This window comes from Lagenorhynchus albirostris, chromosome 14 (genome assembly GCF_949774975.1).
Source record: "Lagenorhynchus albirostris chromosome 14, mLagAlb1.1, whole genome shotgun sequence".
NCBI lineage: Eukaryota > Metazoa > Chordata > Mammalia > Artiodactyla > Delphinidae > Lagenorhynchus > Lagenorhynchus albirostris.
The window spans coordinates 85,146,910-85,164,424 of NC_083108.1; the positions used below are offsets into that span (position 1 = coordinate 85,146,910).

General features: G+C 50.9%; 2 protein-coding genes across 2 annotated transcripts in view; one reads left to right on the forward strand and one right to left on the reverse strand.

Annotated features, from left to right (window-relative positions):
* Nucleotides 1-17,435, forward strand: part of TMEM132C (transmembrane protein 132C) — a 366,604-nt gene extending 349,169 nt beyond the window's left edge. Inside the window, exons 6-9 of the mRNA XM_060170309.1 lie at nucleotides 4,588-4,793; nucleotides 6,515-6,788; nucleotides 8,689-8,880; nucleotides 14,680-17,435. Coding sequence (XP_060026292.1) covers nucleotides 4,588-4,793; nucleotides 6,515-6,788; nucleotides 8,689-8,880; nucleotides 14,680-15,843 — 1,836 coding nt within the window. The 3' untranslated portion in view covers nucleotides 15,844-17,435. The remainder of the gene's footprint in view (nucleotides 1-4,587; nucleotides 4,794-6,514; nucleotides 6,789-8,688; nucleotides 8,881-14,679) is intronic.
* The window catches only part of SLC15A4 (solute carrier family 15 member 4), a 120,593-nt gene that overhangs the window by 13,053 nt on the left and 90,025 nt on the right, over nucleotides 1-17,515 (reverse strand). The window lies entirely within an intron of this gene.

A 17,515-nucleotide genomic window follows, 5' to 3' on the forward strand; every position in this document is an offset into this window, starting at 1 on the left:
ACAACACGACTGAAACAGTCTGATCAAATCCTGCACTGACTGTCATAAACCGGTTCTGTTCTTCACCCCTCTTCTCCACCTTGGGCAAGCTGCAACCTCAGTGAGCCTCAGTTTTCTCATCTCTAAAATGGGATCCTGATGGCTGTCCAGAGCTCCAGAAAGGACCGAGGGTGAGAATGATGGGGAAAGCACATGACAGGTGTAAAAGCAGGCATCAGGACAGTGTAAGAGCATTTGATAGTTTATGTTAACAGAGCAGGTACACACACTCAGGTGTACAAGAAATGTAAATCGTTTTTCTGTATTTGAACTTAATTTCTATTCTCAACCCCTAGTCTCCAAAGAGGCAAAACCTATTAGAGTTAGATTTCTGAGCATATGAAGTTGGAAATGCTAATTAGAGAGCCAAGTAGAGATGTTGAATAAGCACTTTTTATCTGGAGGTCGGATGTGGGGAGTTATTAGAGATGGTATTTATATTATACAGAGATGGTATTTAAAGCCTCAGAGCTAAGTGATTACAGGAATGAAAGGAGTATATATGGACTGAATGTTTGTGTGACGCCCCCCAAATACCTATGTTGAGATTTTCAACCCCAGTGTGATGGTCGGAGGCAGGGGTTTAGGGAGGTGATTAGGCCACGAGGGCGGAGCTTTCATGGATAAATTAGCGCTTTTATAAGAGGCTCCAGAGGGCTCCCTCACCCCTTCCACCAAGTGAGGACACAGAGAGAAGACAGCCATCTAGGAGCCAGGAATGGGCCCTCACCAGACACAGACTGTGCCGGCGCCTTCGTATTGGACTTCCCAGCCTCCAGACTGTGAGAAATAAATGACCGTGGTTTAAGCCCCCGGCCCCGTCTCTGGGTATTCTGTGATTGCAGCCCCAAAGGGCTAAGACAGGATATTTAAGCTGCCACGGAAACACAGAAGGGGCAATTGCAGTATTTCAAGGAGTGAGTCTCTATTGTGGTCCCCAGACCTGAAGCATCAGCGTCTCCCAGGAACTTGTTAGAAGTGCAAATATCGCCCCCACACACACACCAGACCTGCTCAACCTGAGACTTTGGGAGTGGGCCCAGCAGCCTGTGGACACTTGACCGCCTCTGATGCTCGTCCAATTTGAGAACCCGCTTGGCCGAGGGCATCAAGACAAAAATCGCATTGGATGTCGATGGCTGGCCAACAGATGCCTTTTGCTTTCTTCATGGAAAGTTGTCCCCAGCTTCTCCCCTAGGAAGCAGGCAACGTCCTCAGGAAGTTGCCAAGGCCTGAGCGACAACAGAAGGTGTCAGCTGACCGTAGGTCGCTCAGCCGGAACCTACCCCAGCCCCTCCCAGTCCTTAAAAGCAGACATCAGTGGCTGTTTCCACGGCCACCGTGCGTTCAGAAGGGAGAGTTTGAATGTCAGAGTGAGCAAGAGGCCAGCAAGCAGTTTTCTCAGTGGGTAGAAGCTCCCCCACAATGAGAGAGAAAAAAGATTCAGTGTGGTTGGAGAGAGAAAAAAGATTCCCGGAAATGGAGGCAAGGGGCTGGCAAGATTCTCGCAGGGGCCTCGGGTTCCTTTTCTGCAGATGAGCAGGCTCGCTTCATGATACCATGGTTCCCGTTGCTGTAGCCGCTTGGGAAATGATGGATGCATCCTGAGACTTGCCCAGACATTTATGGCATCTTCAGGAGTAACAGTGACAATGGCTCTGTCCCGCCCGCCGCTCCATACCCTTGGCGTTCCCTTAATGATTTATGCATTCTGGAGCGGCCAGGTTCCTTCCCACCAGAGCTCAGAAAGGTAATAAATGAGGAAAGTCAATGGTCTGTAAATTACAACATTGATTAAAGAAGTGATTACTGATATAACTCTTGCTTGGCTATTATGCTAATGCCTGCCCGGATCCAGGACAGTGTTTACATGCTAATGACAAATCTGGGACAGGGAAGAAAATTGGTTTCCACTCTTAATCAGTACGTACACAGTTTTAAACCACTATTGACCGTGAGTGAGAAGATCCATCCATGTGTTCCCCTCCCACCCACCCCCTGCCACTGTCCCCAGCAGATGGAGGAAATGCGCTCAGCCCGGCCCTCTCCACCTGCCGCTCCAAACAGAAGTGCGAGCTGAAGATGAAAATTGGGCCCAGGGTACCCATCCATAGTTCCTAGAAGCTGGGGAAAGAGAGCGCGATCACAAGAGTTCATTGCTCAGCGTTGGATGTTATTTAACCGGGGCCGTGGACACCCCTGAAGGAAATGCTGCTCCTTTCAGCGTGTATAACCTGGACGGGAGACACATAAGCAAATCGGCAGTTACAGCTTAGTGTGGTAATGCTGGGTGAAGAGTCCATGTGTGACTTCATTAACTCTGAAATGCTACACAAAACTGTGTATATGCATTTCTAGGGCAAGAATTAGCTTTATGTGTACTCTCAAAGGAGTTCATGACTCCTAAAAGGTTAGGAAACACTGCTCTAGAGCTTTTTGGAAGTTTTCAAATTAACTTCTTGTGTTTCCACTGCTCTCGGCTCCATCTCAGTCTTTCACCATATCTCCTTCGCCCCAAGATCTTTGTTTGGTTGTCTTGAAGCAAGTACCCCACGAAGAAAGGGCCATGTTCAGGCATCCATCCAGCTGTCCATCCATCCATCCTTCCATCCATCCATCCATCTATTCAGCCACCCACTCATCCATCTATCCATCTACTCATCCATCTATCCATCCATCCACCCACCCATTCATCCATCTATCCATCTATCCATCCACTCATCCGTTTATCCATCCATCCATCCACCCATCCGTCCGTCCATCCATCCATTCAGCCACCCACTCATCCATCCATCTATCCATCTATCCATCCACTCATCCATTTATCCATCCATCCATCCACCCATCCATCCATCTGTCCATCCATTTATCCATCCATCCATCCATTCAGCCACCCATCCATCCATCTATCCATTCACTCATCCATCTATCCATCCACTCATCCATTTATCCGTCCATGCATCCATCCATCCATCCATCCATCCGTCCATCCATTCATGTATCCATCCGTTCAGTATCCACTTTGCTGAGCTCCCCCTTCATGAGCAGCTGGTATGAGGAACCAAGAGGTCAAAGAAGAAAAACATGTACTTATTGCCTTCGAGGATTTTACAGTTTTGCAGTTGAAAATGTGAATTTACACATGGGGCTAGTGTAAATCCCATCCCATAAACTTGACTATGCAAGATGGGTCATGTTTCTCTGTAACCCAACTTGATTTCTCTTTTCAGTTTTCAATTCATTATGGCAACGAAACATCATCGGAGGCTAATTTCTAGATTTAACTGCTCTCAAGGCCTTGGGGAGGAGGCTTCTAGTCCTCAAGGATTCTGTTCACGGTTCCTAGGGCACACCCATTATCATTCAGAGTCCACACGGGTTACCTCTGATGTGGTCCCACCCCTGTGCACTCTGCTCCTAGCAGCCTCCTCCCAAGGGGCATGGGCATCCTCCAGCTGTTTCTTTGCCACATGACAACATCCGTGGGGCTGTAAACAGATGCATCTTCCTGAGGGTTTAGGCATTGGAACACAAAATCTAGATGCTTGAAGACTTTTATTTTATTTGTCTCTGTGTTTGTTTTCCTTTGTGCTCTGTCTTGTCTCTTTCCTGAGTCCATGATCTTCTAGAAATGGGAACGGTGAAAGGAGGAAATTCAGGGGAAGGAAACATAAGTTGGTCATCACTAATGAGATTCTGCCATTCACTGGATGAACAGTAACAGTACAGATACACAAACAATCCTAGGGCCTCAGGGGAGGTGCTGCAAACAGGGAGGGAAGGGTGTTCCCAGGGAAAGGGAACTACATGTGCGAAGGCCTGAGCGTTCTCCTGATGGGGAGCCATCAGAGCTGCGTGTGATTGGAGCAGAGAGTGTAGGAACTGGACGAGCCCTGCTAGAGAGAAAGGCGGTGCGAGCCCTTCAGACCCTGGGAGGCTGGATGGGGCGGGACGTGGGTGTGGCTCATCTTCTGAGCAGACATCGGCCTGGAGAACAGACACCTCTGGTGCCCAAATCACATTCCCCGGGTCCACCCAGAGTTCAGTCCCAGCTGCAGTTCTGTGCAGGTTCAAGTTCACTTAGTGATTGCTGCTTCTCTCAATCTGCTTCTGCTTTCCATCCCAGGGCCTGTGTCTCAGCCTAAAAATGTGGGAAAGTTAACTCACACAGCAGCCCTCACTCAAAGAGAGACAGGAGAGGAGCTGGTAGATAATATTCCTGCCTCTCATACTGCAGGTGGACAATTCTGTGTGCTTTCCATGAGGCCCAGAAAAATGGAGCCTGATGGTCACAGCAGCAAATGCAAAGATGTACCTTTCTACCAACTATTCTTATTTCTCTGATTCCCTCAGTCTGCTCCCTGGTCCCCCTTCCCTGGGGTCACCTCCCAAGTAAACCAACCACACTGAATCCTTGTCTCAGGCTCTGCATTGAGGGGAACCTAGATCAAGCATGTGTGCTTTGCTAGAGAAAAGGACAAATGGCAGAAGGGTGGTCTCCAGGGCCCCAGGAACTTCTCCTCCTCCATCCCCTCTCTGTCTCGGCAGGTGTCCGACCGCTGCGACTACATCTTTGTCAATGGCAAAGAGATGAAAGGCAAGGTGGACACGGTGGTGAACTTCACATACCAGCACCTGAGCGCCCCCCTGCACGTCACCGTGTGGGTGCCCCGGCTGCCCCTGCAGATCGATGTCTCTGACACGGAGCTGAGCCAGATTAAAGGCTGGAGGGTCCCCATCGTGGCCACTAAGAGGTAAGCCCGGGACGGGGAGATGCATCAGAGCTGTGACGGCAAGGGCTGTGGATACTGACCTTAACGCTAAAGGAGCCAGTGCAGGGCCCAGTGCAGACTAGGTGATGCTGTTACCATGGTGATGACATGATGCAACGCATACATGCCTACAGCCTAACAACAACCCTCTGGGGAAACCAAGGCCCAGGGTAACCCAGCCAGGCAGGAAGGCTGCTGAGCGGCTGGGTCAGCATGAGATCCAGTCATTTGCAGTCTGCACGGGCTGCTAGGAAACTGTCTCCTGCAAGTGGTCCCTCCAGGGTGAAGCCACAGAAGTAACAAGATTTTCTAGGCCCTCCACCCCCAGGGAATTTAAGTTTGGGTTTATTTTCTCTAAGCAAAACGGTGAATCCTTTTTCTGTGCTGGATGAATATCTATAAACTTGAAAAGCTCTATGCGTATCAAAATATTGGGTAAAGTCTACTTGCATTTATACTGGACCATGGGGTTGCTGCCTCCTCTTAAACCGAAACAAAAGCCTCTAATGTATTCTGACTCCGGATTGTCTCATGTAGGAGTTTGGGGTCTTATTTTCTCAGCTCTGTGGCCCTCAGTTTAGCTAAATAAGAGTTGTTGCTGAATTCCGGTTTCCTGGGTGGAATCTCCCAGCTTAAAACACCAGCACTATTTTCCCAACAGTCTCCCAGGCACCAGGGTCTTGATTTTTAAGGGGCAACTGGAGTCCATCTCAGGATGGATGAATGGAGCAGTGAAATGGTGAATCCATTTCTACAGGGTAAACTTGAAGGCATTTGTCCTGCCGGGGAGGACAGCCATGACTCCAGCCAAGACTTCAGACCATTTAGTGGTCACGAGTGGCCAAGATATGGGTTCGTTCCCTGTCCCTGAAGAAGGCAGAACTGACACTTGCTGGGTTCAAATCCAAGCTCAGCTACCTTCTTGCTTTGTGAGTTTGGGCCAGCCACCCAATCTCTCTGCCTCAGTTTCCTCATCTGGACATAAGAATAATTAAAGTTTTGCCTCACGGTGTTATGAGATTCGAAGAGTCCATCCGTGCAGAGCTTAGGATAGACACATCTCAAGAGCATCATACCACCCTGCCCAAGAGACCTTTCTACAGTGGTGGAATGTTCTAGACTCACAATGTCCAGCATGGTAGCCACTAGCACAAGGGGTTATGGAGTGACTGAGAAATTTAGTGGTTTGATTTGCTTAATTTTCTTCATTGAAATTAAGTTGTAAATAGCCTTGCATGGTTCTCTGCTACTTTGTGGACAGTGTACGTTTAGTAAATGTTAGTTCTTCTATCTTTTATTTGTCAATACATGTCTTCAAAAGAGAGATGGGATTTTTCGTGGGTTGCATATATCGGGAGGGATAGGATGTGGAGAACTCCTTTGGGTCATGCTGTTTAGTGGAGAGAGATCTTCACATTTTCTTCTCAATTAAGTCTTCCCTTCCTCCTTTGGCAAGTACAATAAAGCTTGCTTCTTTGCATTATTAAACAAAAGAGAGAGAGAGAGAGAGAGAGAGAGAGAGAGAGAGAGAGAGGCGTTTCACCCTTTGTGCTGCCCGGTGATAGAGCTGGTGCTCCTGTGTGGTCCTGAGGCTCCTGCCCGGGGTGCTGTCTCTTGTAGGTTGACGGGGGCACCTGCCTCGTGACTCCAAGCACCTTGCATCCCATCACCTGACCTGAGAGCCTCTTCTCTTTTCCCGGCAGGCCCACGCGAGACAGCGAGGATGAGGAAGAGGACGGGCGGCGGGGCCGAGGCTGCGCCCTGCAGTACCAGCATGCCACCGTGCGGGTCCTCACTCAGTTTGTGTCTGAGGGCGCCAGCCCCTGGGGCCGGCCAAGCCACCTGCTCAGTCCCGACTGGCAGTTCGACATCACCCACCTGGTTGCAGACTTCATGAAGCTGGAGGAACCCCACGTGGCCACTCTCCAGGACAGCAGGATCCTGGTCGGGAGGGAGGTTGGCATGACAACCATCCAGGTAGGAAGCCAGAGCTGGGAACTTCGGCACGCCCATCACTGAAGGTGGTACCCAGCCCTGGGGGAGGCTCACTAGGTGGGCGGGTCCTCGTGGCCAAGTCCTTGTCCTCGTGATGGCATCCTGGGGCCCCCGAAAGGTGAGCCTGGACCAGCTCTCTGAGCCCCAAGCTCCTTCCAGACAGAATTGAGAAGGTGGTGGCCATACCCCTTAGTGCCGCTATGACCCCCTCACTGCTGCATGCTCCATTCCCACCACCCAACCTGCCCCATCCTGACTCTACTCCTCCACCCTCAGTGCCCCTTTCCAGATGCGCACCTCCTACACCCTCTTTGAACCTTCCCCCATCTCTGCGCTGCTCTTGCCAGCGACCAAAGAAGGATGCGTCCCTTCTTCCTTTCCTCCCTTCTTTCCTTAGGTCAGTCTGTCATTCTGTCATACAGTCATTCGACAAACTCTCTTCAAAATCCTACTGCCTCGGGCTTCCCTGGTGGCGCAGTGGTTGAGAGTCCGCCTGCCGATGCAGGGGACACGGGTTCGTGCCCCGGTCCGGGAAGATCCCACATGCCGTGGAGCGGCTGGGCCCCTGCGTGTCTGGAGCCTGTGCTCCACAACGGGAGAGGCCACAACAGTGAGAGGCCTGCGTACCGCAAAAAAAAAAAAAAAAAAAAAATCCTACTGCCTCTTTTGCTCAAGGAAATGGATAGAATGGTGGGATTTCAAAACAGATGACAGGGCATGAGGGCCTTTCAGCCAGCCCATCAAGTCCCACCCTACTGACTCCACCTTTTTGGTTTGTTTGTTTTTTAATTTTACTGAAGTATAGTTGATTTACAATGCTGTGTTAGTTTCAGCTGTACAGCACAGGGATTCAGTTATACATATGCATATATCCAGTCTGTTTCAGCTTCTTTTCTCACATAGGTTATCGCAGAGCATTGAGTAGGGCTCCCTGTGCTGTGCAGTGGGTCCCTGCTGGTTATCCGTCTTCCAGACAGTCGTGTGTGTCACTCCACCCTTCTGCAATGTCATTCTGGATCCTTTCACAACCACCCCAGGTAGAAATGACAGATACGTTTCTACCATCTCACCTGAGACATCTCAGGTCCTACACGTGGTTTATGAGATGAGGCAGAAAGTAATATTCCAGCAGAGGACACATTGTGCTGGGGGCCCGAAGGGAGAGTCAGCAGTTTATAATTCAGGCCTCCCGTTGGTTCCGCAATTCACCTAGAATGGGAGTCGGGCCGTGCAGGGTCAGCTTGTGTGCGACTCTTCACGGGTCCAGGCAGCAGGATCGTCGTGTGCGGTTGACCAGGTTGTGTGGTACGCAAGACAGCCTCATCCAAACGGGGAGGGGCATTTCCTTTCAAAGACAGAATGGAGGGCTTCCCTGGTGGCGCAGTGGTTAAGAAGCTGCCTGCCGGTGTAGGGGACACGGCTTCGTTCCCTGGTCCGGGAAGATCCCACATGCCGTGAAGCAACTAAGCCCGTGCGCCACAACTACTGAGCCTGCGCTCTAGAGCCCGCGAGCCACAACTACTGAGCCCACGCGCCTAGAGCCTGTGCTCCACAACGAAGGCAGCCCCCGCTCGCTGCAACTAGAGAAAGCCCAAACACAGCAACAAAGACCCAATGTAGCCAGAAATAAATAAATTAATTAATTTTTAAAAAGACAGAATGGATTTTAATTTTTATGTCCATTTTCCAAAAGATAGAGCTAAAATGTCTCAGGGGAGGGGTGACTTTATCTGATTCTCACAGAGGCACAGTTCGGGCTAGTGTATATAGTGAAGTAGATGTGTGGCTCCTTCACACTGTATTCCGGACCCTGTTTAGGATGGAGGGAAAGGTTCCAACATCCAGAAGCAGGTGTGACGGATTTATCTTGTGTCCTGCCCAGGTGCTGTCCCCACTGTCTGACTCCATCCTGGCCGAGAAGACAGTAACCGTGTTAGATGACAAAGTCTCGGTGACAGACCTGGCCATCCAGCTCGTGGCTGGGCTGTCTGTCACCCTTCACCCCAGCACAGAGAAGAGCAAGGCCGTCACGGCTATGGCCACAGCTGAGGAGCTGCTGCGAACCCCCAAACAGGTAGGGGCCTGGATGCCAGAGGTCGAGCGGAGCAAGGCTGGTTGCCACACCTGATTCAGCCAAAGGGGAGGGAGGTGGGAGGAACTGGGACAGGGTGGCCAAACCACATTCCAGGATGGAGTGATTCGGGCTGTGTAAAATGCACGTGGTTACATCATCCAAGAAGCGGGGTCTGTGATGAACCAGAATAATGGTACCCAGTGCACGGGGATGGATTAGTCATCAGTGCAAAGAACTGTCAGAAGCCTAGCAGCTTAAGACAGCAACCGCTGTCGTTCACAGTTCTGCGGGTCAGGAGTCCAGGTGGGCTCAGCTGGGTGCCACGCTCCTGGGTTCACAGGCTGAGAGCAAAGCCTCTTATCAGGAAGCTCTGGGGAAGAATCTGCTCCTGCGCTCACTGGTGTGGTTGGCAGAATCCAGCTCTGCGCAGCTGAATGCCTGAGGTTTCTGTTTCTTCGCTAGCTGCTGGCTGGGAGCCTCTCTGCTCCCTTCTCTCTGCACCCCCCGCCCCCCCCACCGCCATCATCTGCAGAACAAGTAACGGTGCATTGAGTTCTTCTCGTGCTTTCAACCTCTGACTTTCCCTCTGCCACCAGCCAGAGAAACTCCTCTGCTTCCAAAGGCTCCTGTGACTACACCAGACCCACCCAGCTCAGCCAGGCAGCTCTCCCTAACTTCAGCTGTGCATGTAACATCATCATGGGGGTGGACATCTCGTTTTGTTCCCAGGTTCCAAGGACTAGGGTGGACCATTCTAGAAATGCTGCGCGTTGCTACCTGGTATGGTTCCAGAGCATCACCAACAGGGAGCTGGAGTAGGTTCCCATCCCGGTCCAGCTCCCAGTGCTGGAACCTCTGCTCACCTCTCCTGGGGGCAGGAAACTGGCATGGCATTTGCTGGTTTAGAAACAGCGGAGCGAGCAAAGTGGGGAGGCAAAGCAGAAAGCATGAAGCTATTTGCTGAGAACTGGTAATTAATCAGGGGATAACTGACATTGCCACCTCCCTGGCATGGGGCAAGGCCACCCACCAGTATCCAGCCTCACCCATCTGTCTTCATTGGCTGATGGTAATGGGAGGGCCCGGGCGCTGCCTAAGGGGATCTGTGGATGGAGTTCATTCCATTTGCAGACATGACTCTTGAAAGAATAGGAGATCTAAATCATGCCTGGACGTGTGTTAGTTTAAGTATTTCAGAATTTCTCATCTTTGGGGAATTGCGTTGGCTTCTCCTGAGACAACCTCTATGTTCCAACCTGGCTGTCATGAGCTAATGGAAGGACTTGGTCTCAATCCCACAGCAGGGATGATGGAGATGGAGGTTGGCAAGCCCACGAGGTTCTGAGGGCTTAATTCGGATTGCCTGCCGTTCATGGGGGCTTGTTTGATGTTCAGTTCATTCTCTGTCTAGAGTTGATGAAGAAAAATGAACTCAAGGCGAAAAGTCAGCCACGATGAACTTGCATGCTGCGTTAACAAGGTTTTATCGCAGCCCTTGGAGTGTGGAAGGCTGGCCCCTTGTTCTTGATATTTCCAACTTTGAAATACAAAATCTGAAAGATGGCTATGCTGTGAATATGAGGCAGTTGCATTATACTCCCCCGTGCCCTACCAGTGCTAAAGAAAGCTAGGCTGGTGAAGTGAAGTGAGGTCTCCCCCGGCGTGAATGCATTCGACTGAGGCTTTAGAAGGGGGGCCGTCCCATTGTATGATCTGTAAGTTGATGAAGCTAAAGGAGAGGAGGGCGGTGAGGAAAATTCCTGAACCAGTCGCGTCTTAGCTTTGATCCCCCAAATAGCTGAGCCTGAGATGAGGATCCACCTGCAAGGACTGCATGTGGGCGGTGAAGGGAGCACCAGAAGGGCGTCGGGAAGTGAGGGAAGGAAGGGAAGACAGCCAGAAGAGTGTGTTCCCAACTCAGCCACCACTGTGGGCTACTGGAGCCTGGGTCTCCTGGGGAAACCGTCAGCCAGTGTAGAAAAGGCTGGAGAGTCATTGTACCTGAGGTCAAGGAAGCTGGGATATGTACCACGCCTCCCGTCAGCCCTTAGTGGAGGGCTGCTTCTGGAGGGTGTTAATTTCTCGGCATTTCTGGCTGCGGGCATGACCACATGGGTTCCAGAGGCCAGAATGCCCTCAGGCCAAACCACCTTGCGGGCTCGACGGCTGAAAGTTAAGCAGGCGGGTATTGTAGGAAAGTGGGCAGGTGCCAACAGCACGCACACACCATCTTTAGATTTCGTGAACGTTCTCACTCACTCCTAACAGGAAGCTGGTGATAGTCTGGGCTTTTCCTTACAAGTGACAGAGGCCTAACTCGGGCTGGTTGAGTCAGACGTCAGAGTTTTATCAGTTCATGTCCAAGCATGGGCATCTTCAGGTAAAGCTAGATCCAGACGCTCCAGTGGTGTCATCAGAAACCTTCCTTTTTATTATTGGCACTTGTCCTCAGTTCTGGAAAATGGCCAGCCCTTATTTCTTTGACTATTGAAGTTCTCCCATATTCTTGGCTTCTGGAACTCCTAACAGAGAACCATTGGTCATTCTCATTCTCTTTCTCATTCCTTTCAACCTTCCTTTCCTATGTTTCGTCTCTTTATATTCCTGTGGGTTACATTCTGGGTAAGTTTCTTGGCTCAGTCTCCCATTACACTAATTCTCTCCTCAACCATGTCTAATCTGCTGTTCACACTATCCACTGAGTAATTAATTTCAACCAGAGTATTTTTCATGCCTAGAAGTTCTGTGTGGTTCTTTCCACAGCTACCTGTTCTTTTTCTGGTGACTCCCACTCTTTCAGTGTAGTTTCTACTCCTTTTTACTCTATTTTTTTTTTGGCTTATTTTTGTTGTTGCTTTGTTTTACTTTATAGTCTTTTTCATTTGTTTTGTTATCTCGAATCCTTCGTCTGCTGATCTTTCTATGTGAAATTTTTATGGTTTTCTCTCATAGTAGAGCCTTCCCTCCTAGGGATTGTAATTTTTTTTATCATGAGCACCTCTTGAGCTGTAGTTGCTTTGTTTTATATGGTTCCTGAGGAATTCCTGTGCAGTTTTGCGTGTGTATGGGTCCAGTTTCAAGTAAATGTCTTGCAGCTCCTTCACCACCAGGTGTTATAACTTCAGACTCGCCACTCCTGGGGAAGGGGTGAGGTTCTGATTTCCAGGGGAGACATTTTCGCACCCAGTGCTCAGCGCACAGACAAGCATCACTGATGTGCCTCTGGCCCAGTGGGTAGGCTTTCTCACCTGCATATGTGGAGAGGAGTCCTGGCTTTACGTAAAAGGTTTCACCCCAATCTGACACATGCCTAGGTGGGCATCACCATCCCAGCCACTGGCTGGTAGGTCTTCTGAGCAGCTCTGCACGCCCTCAAGCTGTCTCAGTAACAGTTACCTATTTGTACCACTCTAGTATGCCTTCTCTTTTCATTTCTGATGCCTGGGAATTTGCATCTCTTATTTGTATATTTTTACCTAGTTTTCTATTAGTTTATACTTAGCCAGCCTTCTTTGTTGTTGGGACATGCTCTTAAGATTCTCTCTCTCTCTCTCTCTCTCTCTCTCTCTCTCTCTGTCTCTCTCTCTCCATTCCAGCTTGCATCCCAGCTCAGTAGTTCCAGGGGAAATAAATTCTCCTCTAATTCCAACAAAAGCCCAGAGGTCATGTCCCATTGGCTGATTTGGGTCATGTGCCTCTTTCTGAGCCAATCACTGTGAAGAGGGTAGTAAAATGTTCTGATTGGCCAGACCTTGGACATATGCCCACCTCTGGAACTGGAGAGGCCGGTGCCTCCCACCCACACTCCTCAAACTCTGAATGGAGAAAAGGCGTGGTTCTGAAAGGAAAATTAGTGTTCTAGCCCCCGTCGGAAAGGAGGAATGGAAACTGGTCAGGCCAAACAGATGTCCATCCCAGACCCTATGGTTTAGGTATTCACATTCCCACTTTCATCTGGGGAAACTGAGGCCCAGAAGAATTGGTTTAAAGAAAAATGTTCCCGGGGAAATAGTGCATCCATGTATTTAATTCAAAACTCCCACTTCAAACCCTCTGCCCTTTGCCATGGTGTCCAGAGGCCAGGATTAGAGGAAACACAGGATCCTTTGCCCGCAACAGACCCCTGGGGTTCCGTTAGCTCTTCCCAACCATGAGATCACTGCCCATTTCCTTCCCCCCCTCTGCACCCTGCTTCACCTTCATAACATCCAGCAGATTGTCTAGCAGGAGCTATCCTGGCCATTTCACAGCCAGGGCCAACCCATCTCCCTCCTAATCTCTAGTCACCTTCCTTCCTCCCTGTACACTGAACTGTACATTAAAAAGTAAAACGTAGGGGGCTTCCCTGGTGGCGCAGTGGTTGAGAGTCCGCCTGCCGATGCAGGGGATGGGGGTTCGTGCCCCGGTCCAGGAAGATCCCACATGCCGCAGAGCGTCTGGGCCCGTGAGCCATGGCCGCTGAGCCTGCGCGTCCGAAGCCTGTGCTCCGCAACGGGAGGGGCCACAACAGTGAGAGGCCCGCGTACCGCAAAAAAAAAAAAAAGTAAAACTTACGGAATTCCCTGGCGGTCCAGTGGTTAGGACCCTATGTTTTCACTGCTGAGGGCCTAGGTTCAATCCCTGGTTGGGGAACTAAGATCTCACAAGTAATGTGGCACAGCCAAAAAGAATTAAAAACTTAACACATCAAACCTATGCAGAACTGACATCCCAGCCCAGCTCCAGGAAGCATCCCGGCCTGCCATGATGAACAGCCGTGTCTTGTTTATTCTCTGTCAGTCTTCTGTCCAAGACTACTCAGTGTGTGGCACACGGCCTGACACAGAGGAGGCTTTTAACTCATGTCCTTGACATGCTCAGATGAATGAAAATTGGACCACTCAATGCCTGTTCTTAGAGGACAGGGAAGAATTCTAGACACATCACAGTTGTTTCCTTCAATCCCTGGCCTGGTCAGTGACCTCAGAGTCAAAGGCAGCCAGGAGATTGACTAGCAGCCATGCCTAAGACTCGAGATGAACTGGCTGGACTCAAACCCAGCTCTGTCACTTAGTGGTGGAAACCTGAGTGAGCCTTGGGTCCCCCCTGTGATCCAGGCTACTCACCTGCAGAATGAGAAGTATAGATAATAGTATGTACCTTGTATACTGTTGTGGTGATTAAATGAGTTGATAATGAAAACCACATAGAACAGTGGCTGGTACCCAGGAAGCACTATGGACACCTTAGCTACCATCGTCACCGTGGTGGCTGGAATAATGGCGCACCATAGATGGCCACATGTGATTCCTAGACCCTGTGAATACGGTACCTGATGTGTCAAAGGGGACTTTGCAGATGTGATTAAGGATCTTGAGATGGACAGATTACCATGGATTATGCGGAGAACGGAACATACTGAACTCAATGTCATCACAAGGGTTCTGATAGGAGGGAGGGGGGGGACATCAGAGCTGTGAAGACCCAGCAGACGCGCTCAAGTGACGTCGCTGGTGATAAATTCAGTGGAGCCTGGATTCAGTGAGGGCTTTCTGTGGGGTCTTTTCCCTGGCTAAGGATTACACTGGAGCTGTCACTGCCTGTCTACGTTGGTTCTTGTTTCCGTTAAGGTGATTCTCGGACCTTGATATAAAACCTGGATTTTTTTCCCCAGGTTCATCAGCCACCAGGTCTGGATTTTAAGTCCTGCCCCTAAGTCTTTGGGTTCTGTTCTAGAATGGCGGCAGGCGCGATCCCCAGAGAAGAGGCGTCCGCCCCCCTCGCCTCCCCGTGGCTTTCTAACTGCCCCTCTCCCTGCAGGAAGCCGTGCTCAGCACTTGGCTGCAGTTCAGCGATGGCTCAGTGACGCCCCTGGACATCTACGACACCAAGGACTTCACCCTGACCGCCACGTCCCTGGACGAGGCCGTCGTGTCAGTCCCCCAGCCCCGCTCGCCCAGGTGGCCCGTTGTCATGGCCGAAGGGGAAGGCCAGGGACCCCTGGTCCGAGTGGACCTGACCATCGCGGAGGCTTGCCAGAAATCCAAACGCAAGAGCGTCCTGGCCGTGGGCGTCGGCACTGTCAGGGTCAAGTTCGGCCAGAACGACGCCGACTCCAGCCCCGGCGGGGCCCACGAGGAGGCCGAGATGAAGAACCACGCCAGCGGCCGGCGCCAGAAGGGCCAGGAGGGGCCCTGGTACGGCAGCTCCTCCGCGGAGCGCGACGACGGGGCCCCCCGGAGGGGCAGCCCCACGGCCAAGTCGCTGCTGGACAACAAGGTGGGCAAGAACAGCCGGCTGGACGGGGCCCGGCTGGCGGGCGAGGGCCAGCTGCAGACCATCCCCATCGACTTCGCCAACTTCCCGGCACAGGTGGACCTGCCGCGGGCGGGGGGCGGGCCGGGGGCCGGCGACCTGGTGCAGGCGCCCCGCGGCCTGAGCGACCTGGAGATCGGCATGTACGCCCTGCTGGGCGTCTTCTGCCTGGCCATTCTCGTCTTCCTCATCAACTGCGCCACCTTTGCCCTCAAGTACAGGCACAAGCAGGTGCCCCTGGAAGGCCAGGCCTCCGTGACCCACTCGCACGACTGGGTGTGGCTGGGCAACGAGGCGGAGCTCCTGGAGGACGTAGGCGACGGGTCCCCCCGGCAGGACGAGCACACGACCGTCATAGACGAGAGCGACCGCCTCCTGCTCAACGGAGGTTCCCAAAAGCACGGGCACAGCCAGGTCCCCAGGCCTGCCGACTCCGGGGACAGACAGGGCAAGGACCAGAAGCTCGAGCCCCTGCACTCACCCACCTCCAAGAGGAAAAAGGTGAAGTTCACCACCTTCACCACCATCCCCGCCGACGACAGCTGTCCCACCGTGAACTCCATCCTCGGCGGGACCGACGAGGACATCCAGTGGGTGCGCCAGGACGTGGGCGTGGGCGCCCCCAAAGAGCTCAGAGAACACCTGGAGAAGTTCAAGGACAAAGCCTAGGCCCCTCTGGCCGAAGGGCCAGCGCTTGGACACCCTCCTTCGGTTCCAGAGTAGCTCTGGGGCTGAACAGGGAATCGTTGGGGTCCCCCTTCGAAACCAGTTGGAAATTCTGAAGCCGGAAAGGGACGTTTTTTTGTAATCAGAGGTTGATGACGACAGATGTTCTCAAGTTGGCGGAATAAACTCGGGGAAGGGAGCTTCTTGGAGACGTTTGACCTGCGCAGGGCCAAATTGGGAAGGTTATTTTATGAGTCAAAATATAACCCAGACAAGCTACCAAAAAGTATTTGTTAAAAAAAAAAAAAAGCAAAAAGACAAATAAAAAGACAAGTAATCATCTGTTTATATTTCTAATAAAGGAGAAAATATATTAAAACTAGGGCCTGCTAAGAGACATTTTCCGTTTTAATTCAGTATTCCTTTCCTATTCCGAGGACAGCCTTGGACTGTCACCCTGGTCTTGGGGAGGAGACGTTTCTGAATATTGGTTGCCTCTTGGGATAGACCTGAGGATTTTTACATCTCTACTTAATAATCTTTTCTTCTTCCACATTCTCTTTTTGCCCCTCCTGTTTTCTTTTCGTGTCTTAGACTTCCATTTGATTTATATTTAATGTCTATTCCTGAGGACCCAATGGTATATTTTCCTAAATTAAACAAATTATATTCCTAAACATCAGATGAATGCTTAGAAACGATGTCAGTTAATCCACTCTTTAAGTATTACGTTTGATGCTTTTCTGTATCCCTCCAGCCTTGTTGATATTTGCTGGGTTTTCTACAATCAGGGGAGTTCTCAGAGCCTTTGGGGGGATGGGGGAAGATGCCTTCACCCATCACCACTACACCCACCACAGGGCCAAAGCCAGTGGGTGGGACACTGGCAGAGGCTGGACCAGTGGGACACAGCCAACAGCACAGAGCCCAGCCAGGTTCCCCTGACCCCTCCAGGACTCCATCACTGGGGTCCTGCGGATGCTTCTCCCAGGGGAAGATGAGGTCAGATCCACAAGAGAGAAACCAGACCCAAGAGTCACGAGCACCAGCCTCACAGGGTAGATCTATCCCGAGACATGCTGCTATTGCCAAATGAACAAGGATAAAAAAAACTGAGGGTTTTTCCGTTGTTTTTCTTACTTCGTTAGGCAGGGTATACCGGCATAAACGAAAAACACGAAAATCTACGTTAGATTGTCAATCAGCTGTGCTTTTTGGTACCAGCCTAGTCGTGTAGCAGCCCATTGCAAAATGCATTCATCCAAAGTGAAGTGTATGAGGCAGAGGAGACCACGAGGTAGGGGCACACACCCCAATACTCCGTTCTGTCCGCAGCTGCTGGGGACGAAGCCGCCCGGCTGTCACGTGATGCTCTCCGTGGGGCGGCGCCCGCAGATACCGGGAATGCTTCCTGTGTTTATTTTTTTAATTACTAAAATCGATAGCTAAGAAAGGGTCCTCGAAGCCTCAATAACCTTAGCTGGACCTTTTAAAAAGATATTTCTAGCACATATTAGAGACGGGAAAAAGGAGCTATTTATTTATACCTGTGATGCCAATTGTCATTAAAACATTTTCCATGGCTTGACAAGTCAGTATCTTGTGGGCTGTCTCTTATTTCACTTAACTCCTATTATTTCTTCTCCCCGCCAAATGTACAACTTGTTAAAGAAAT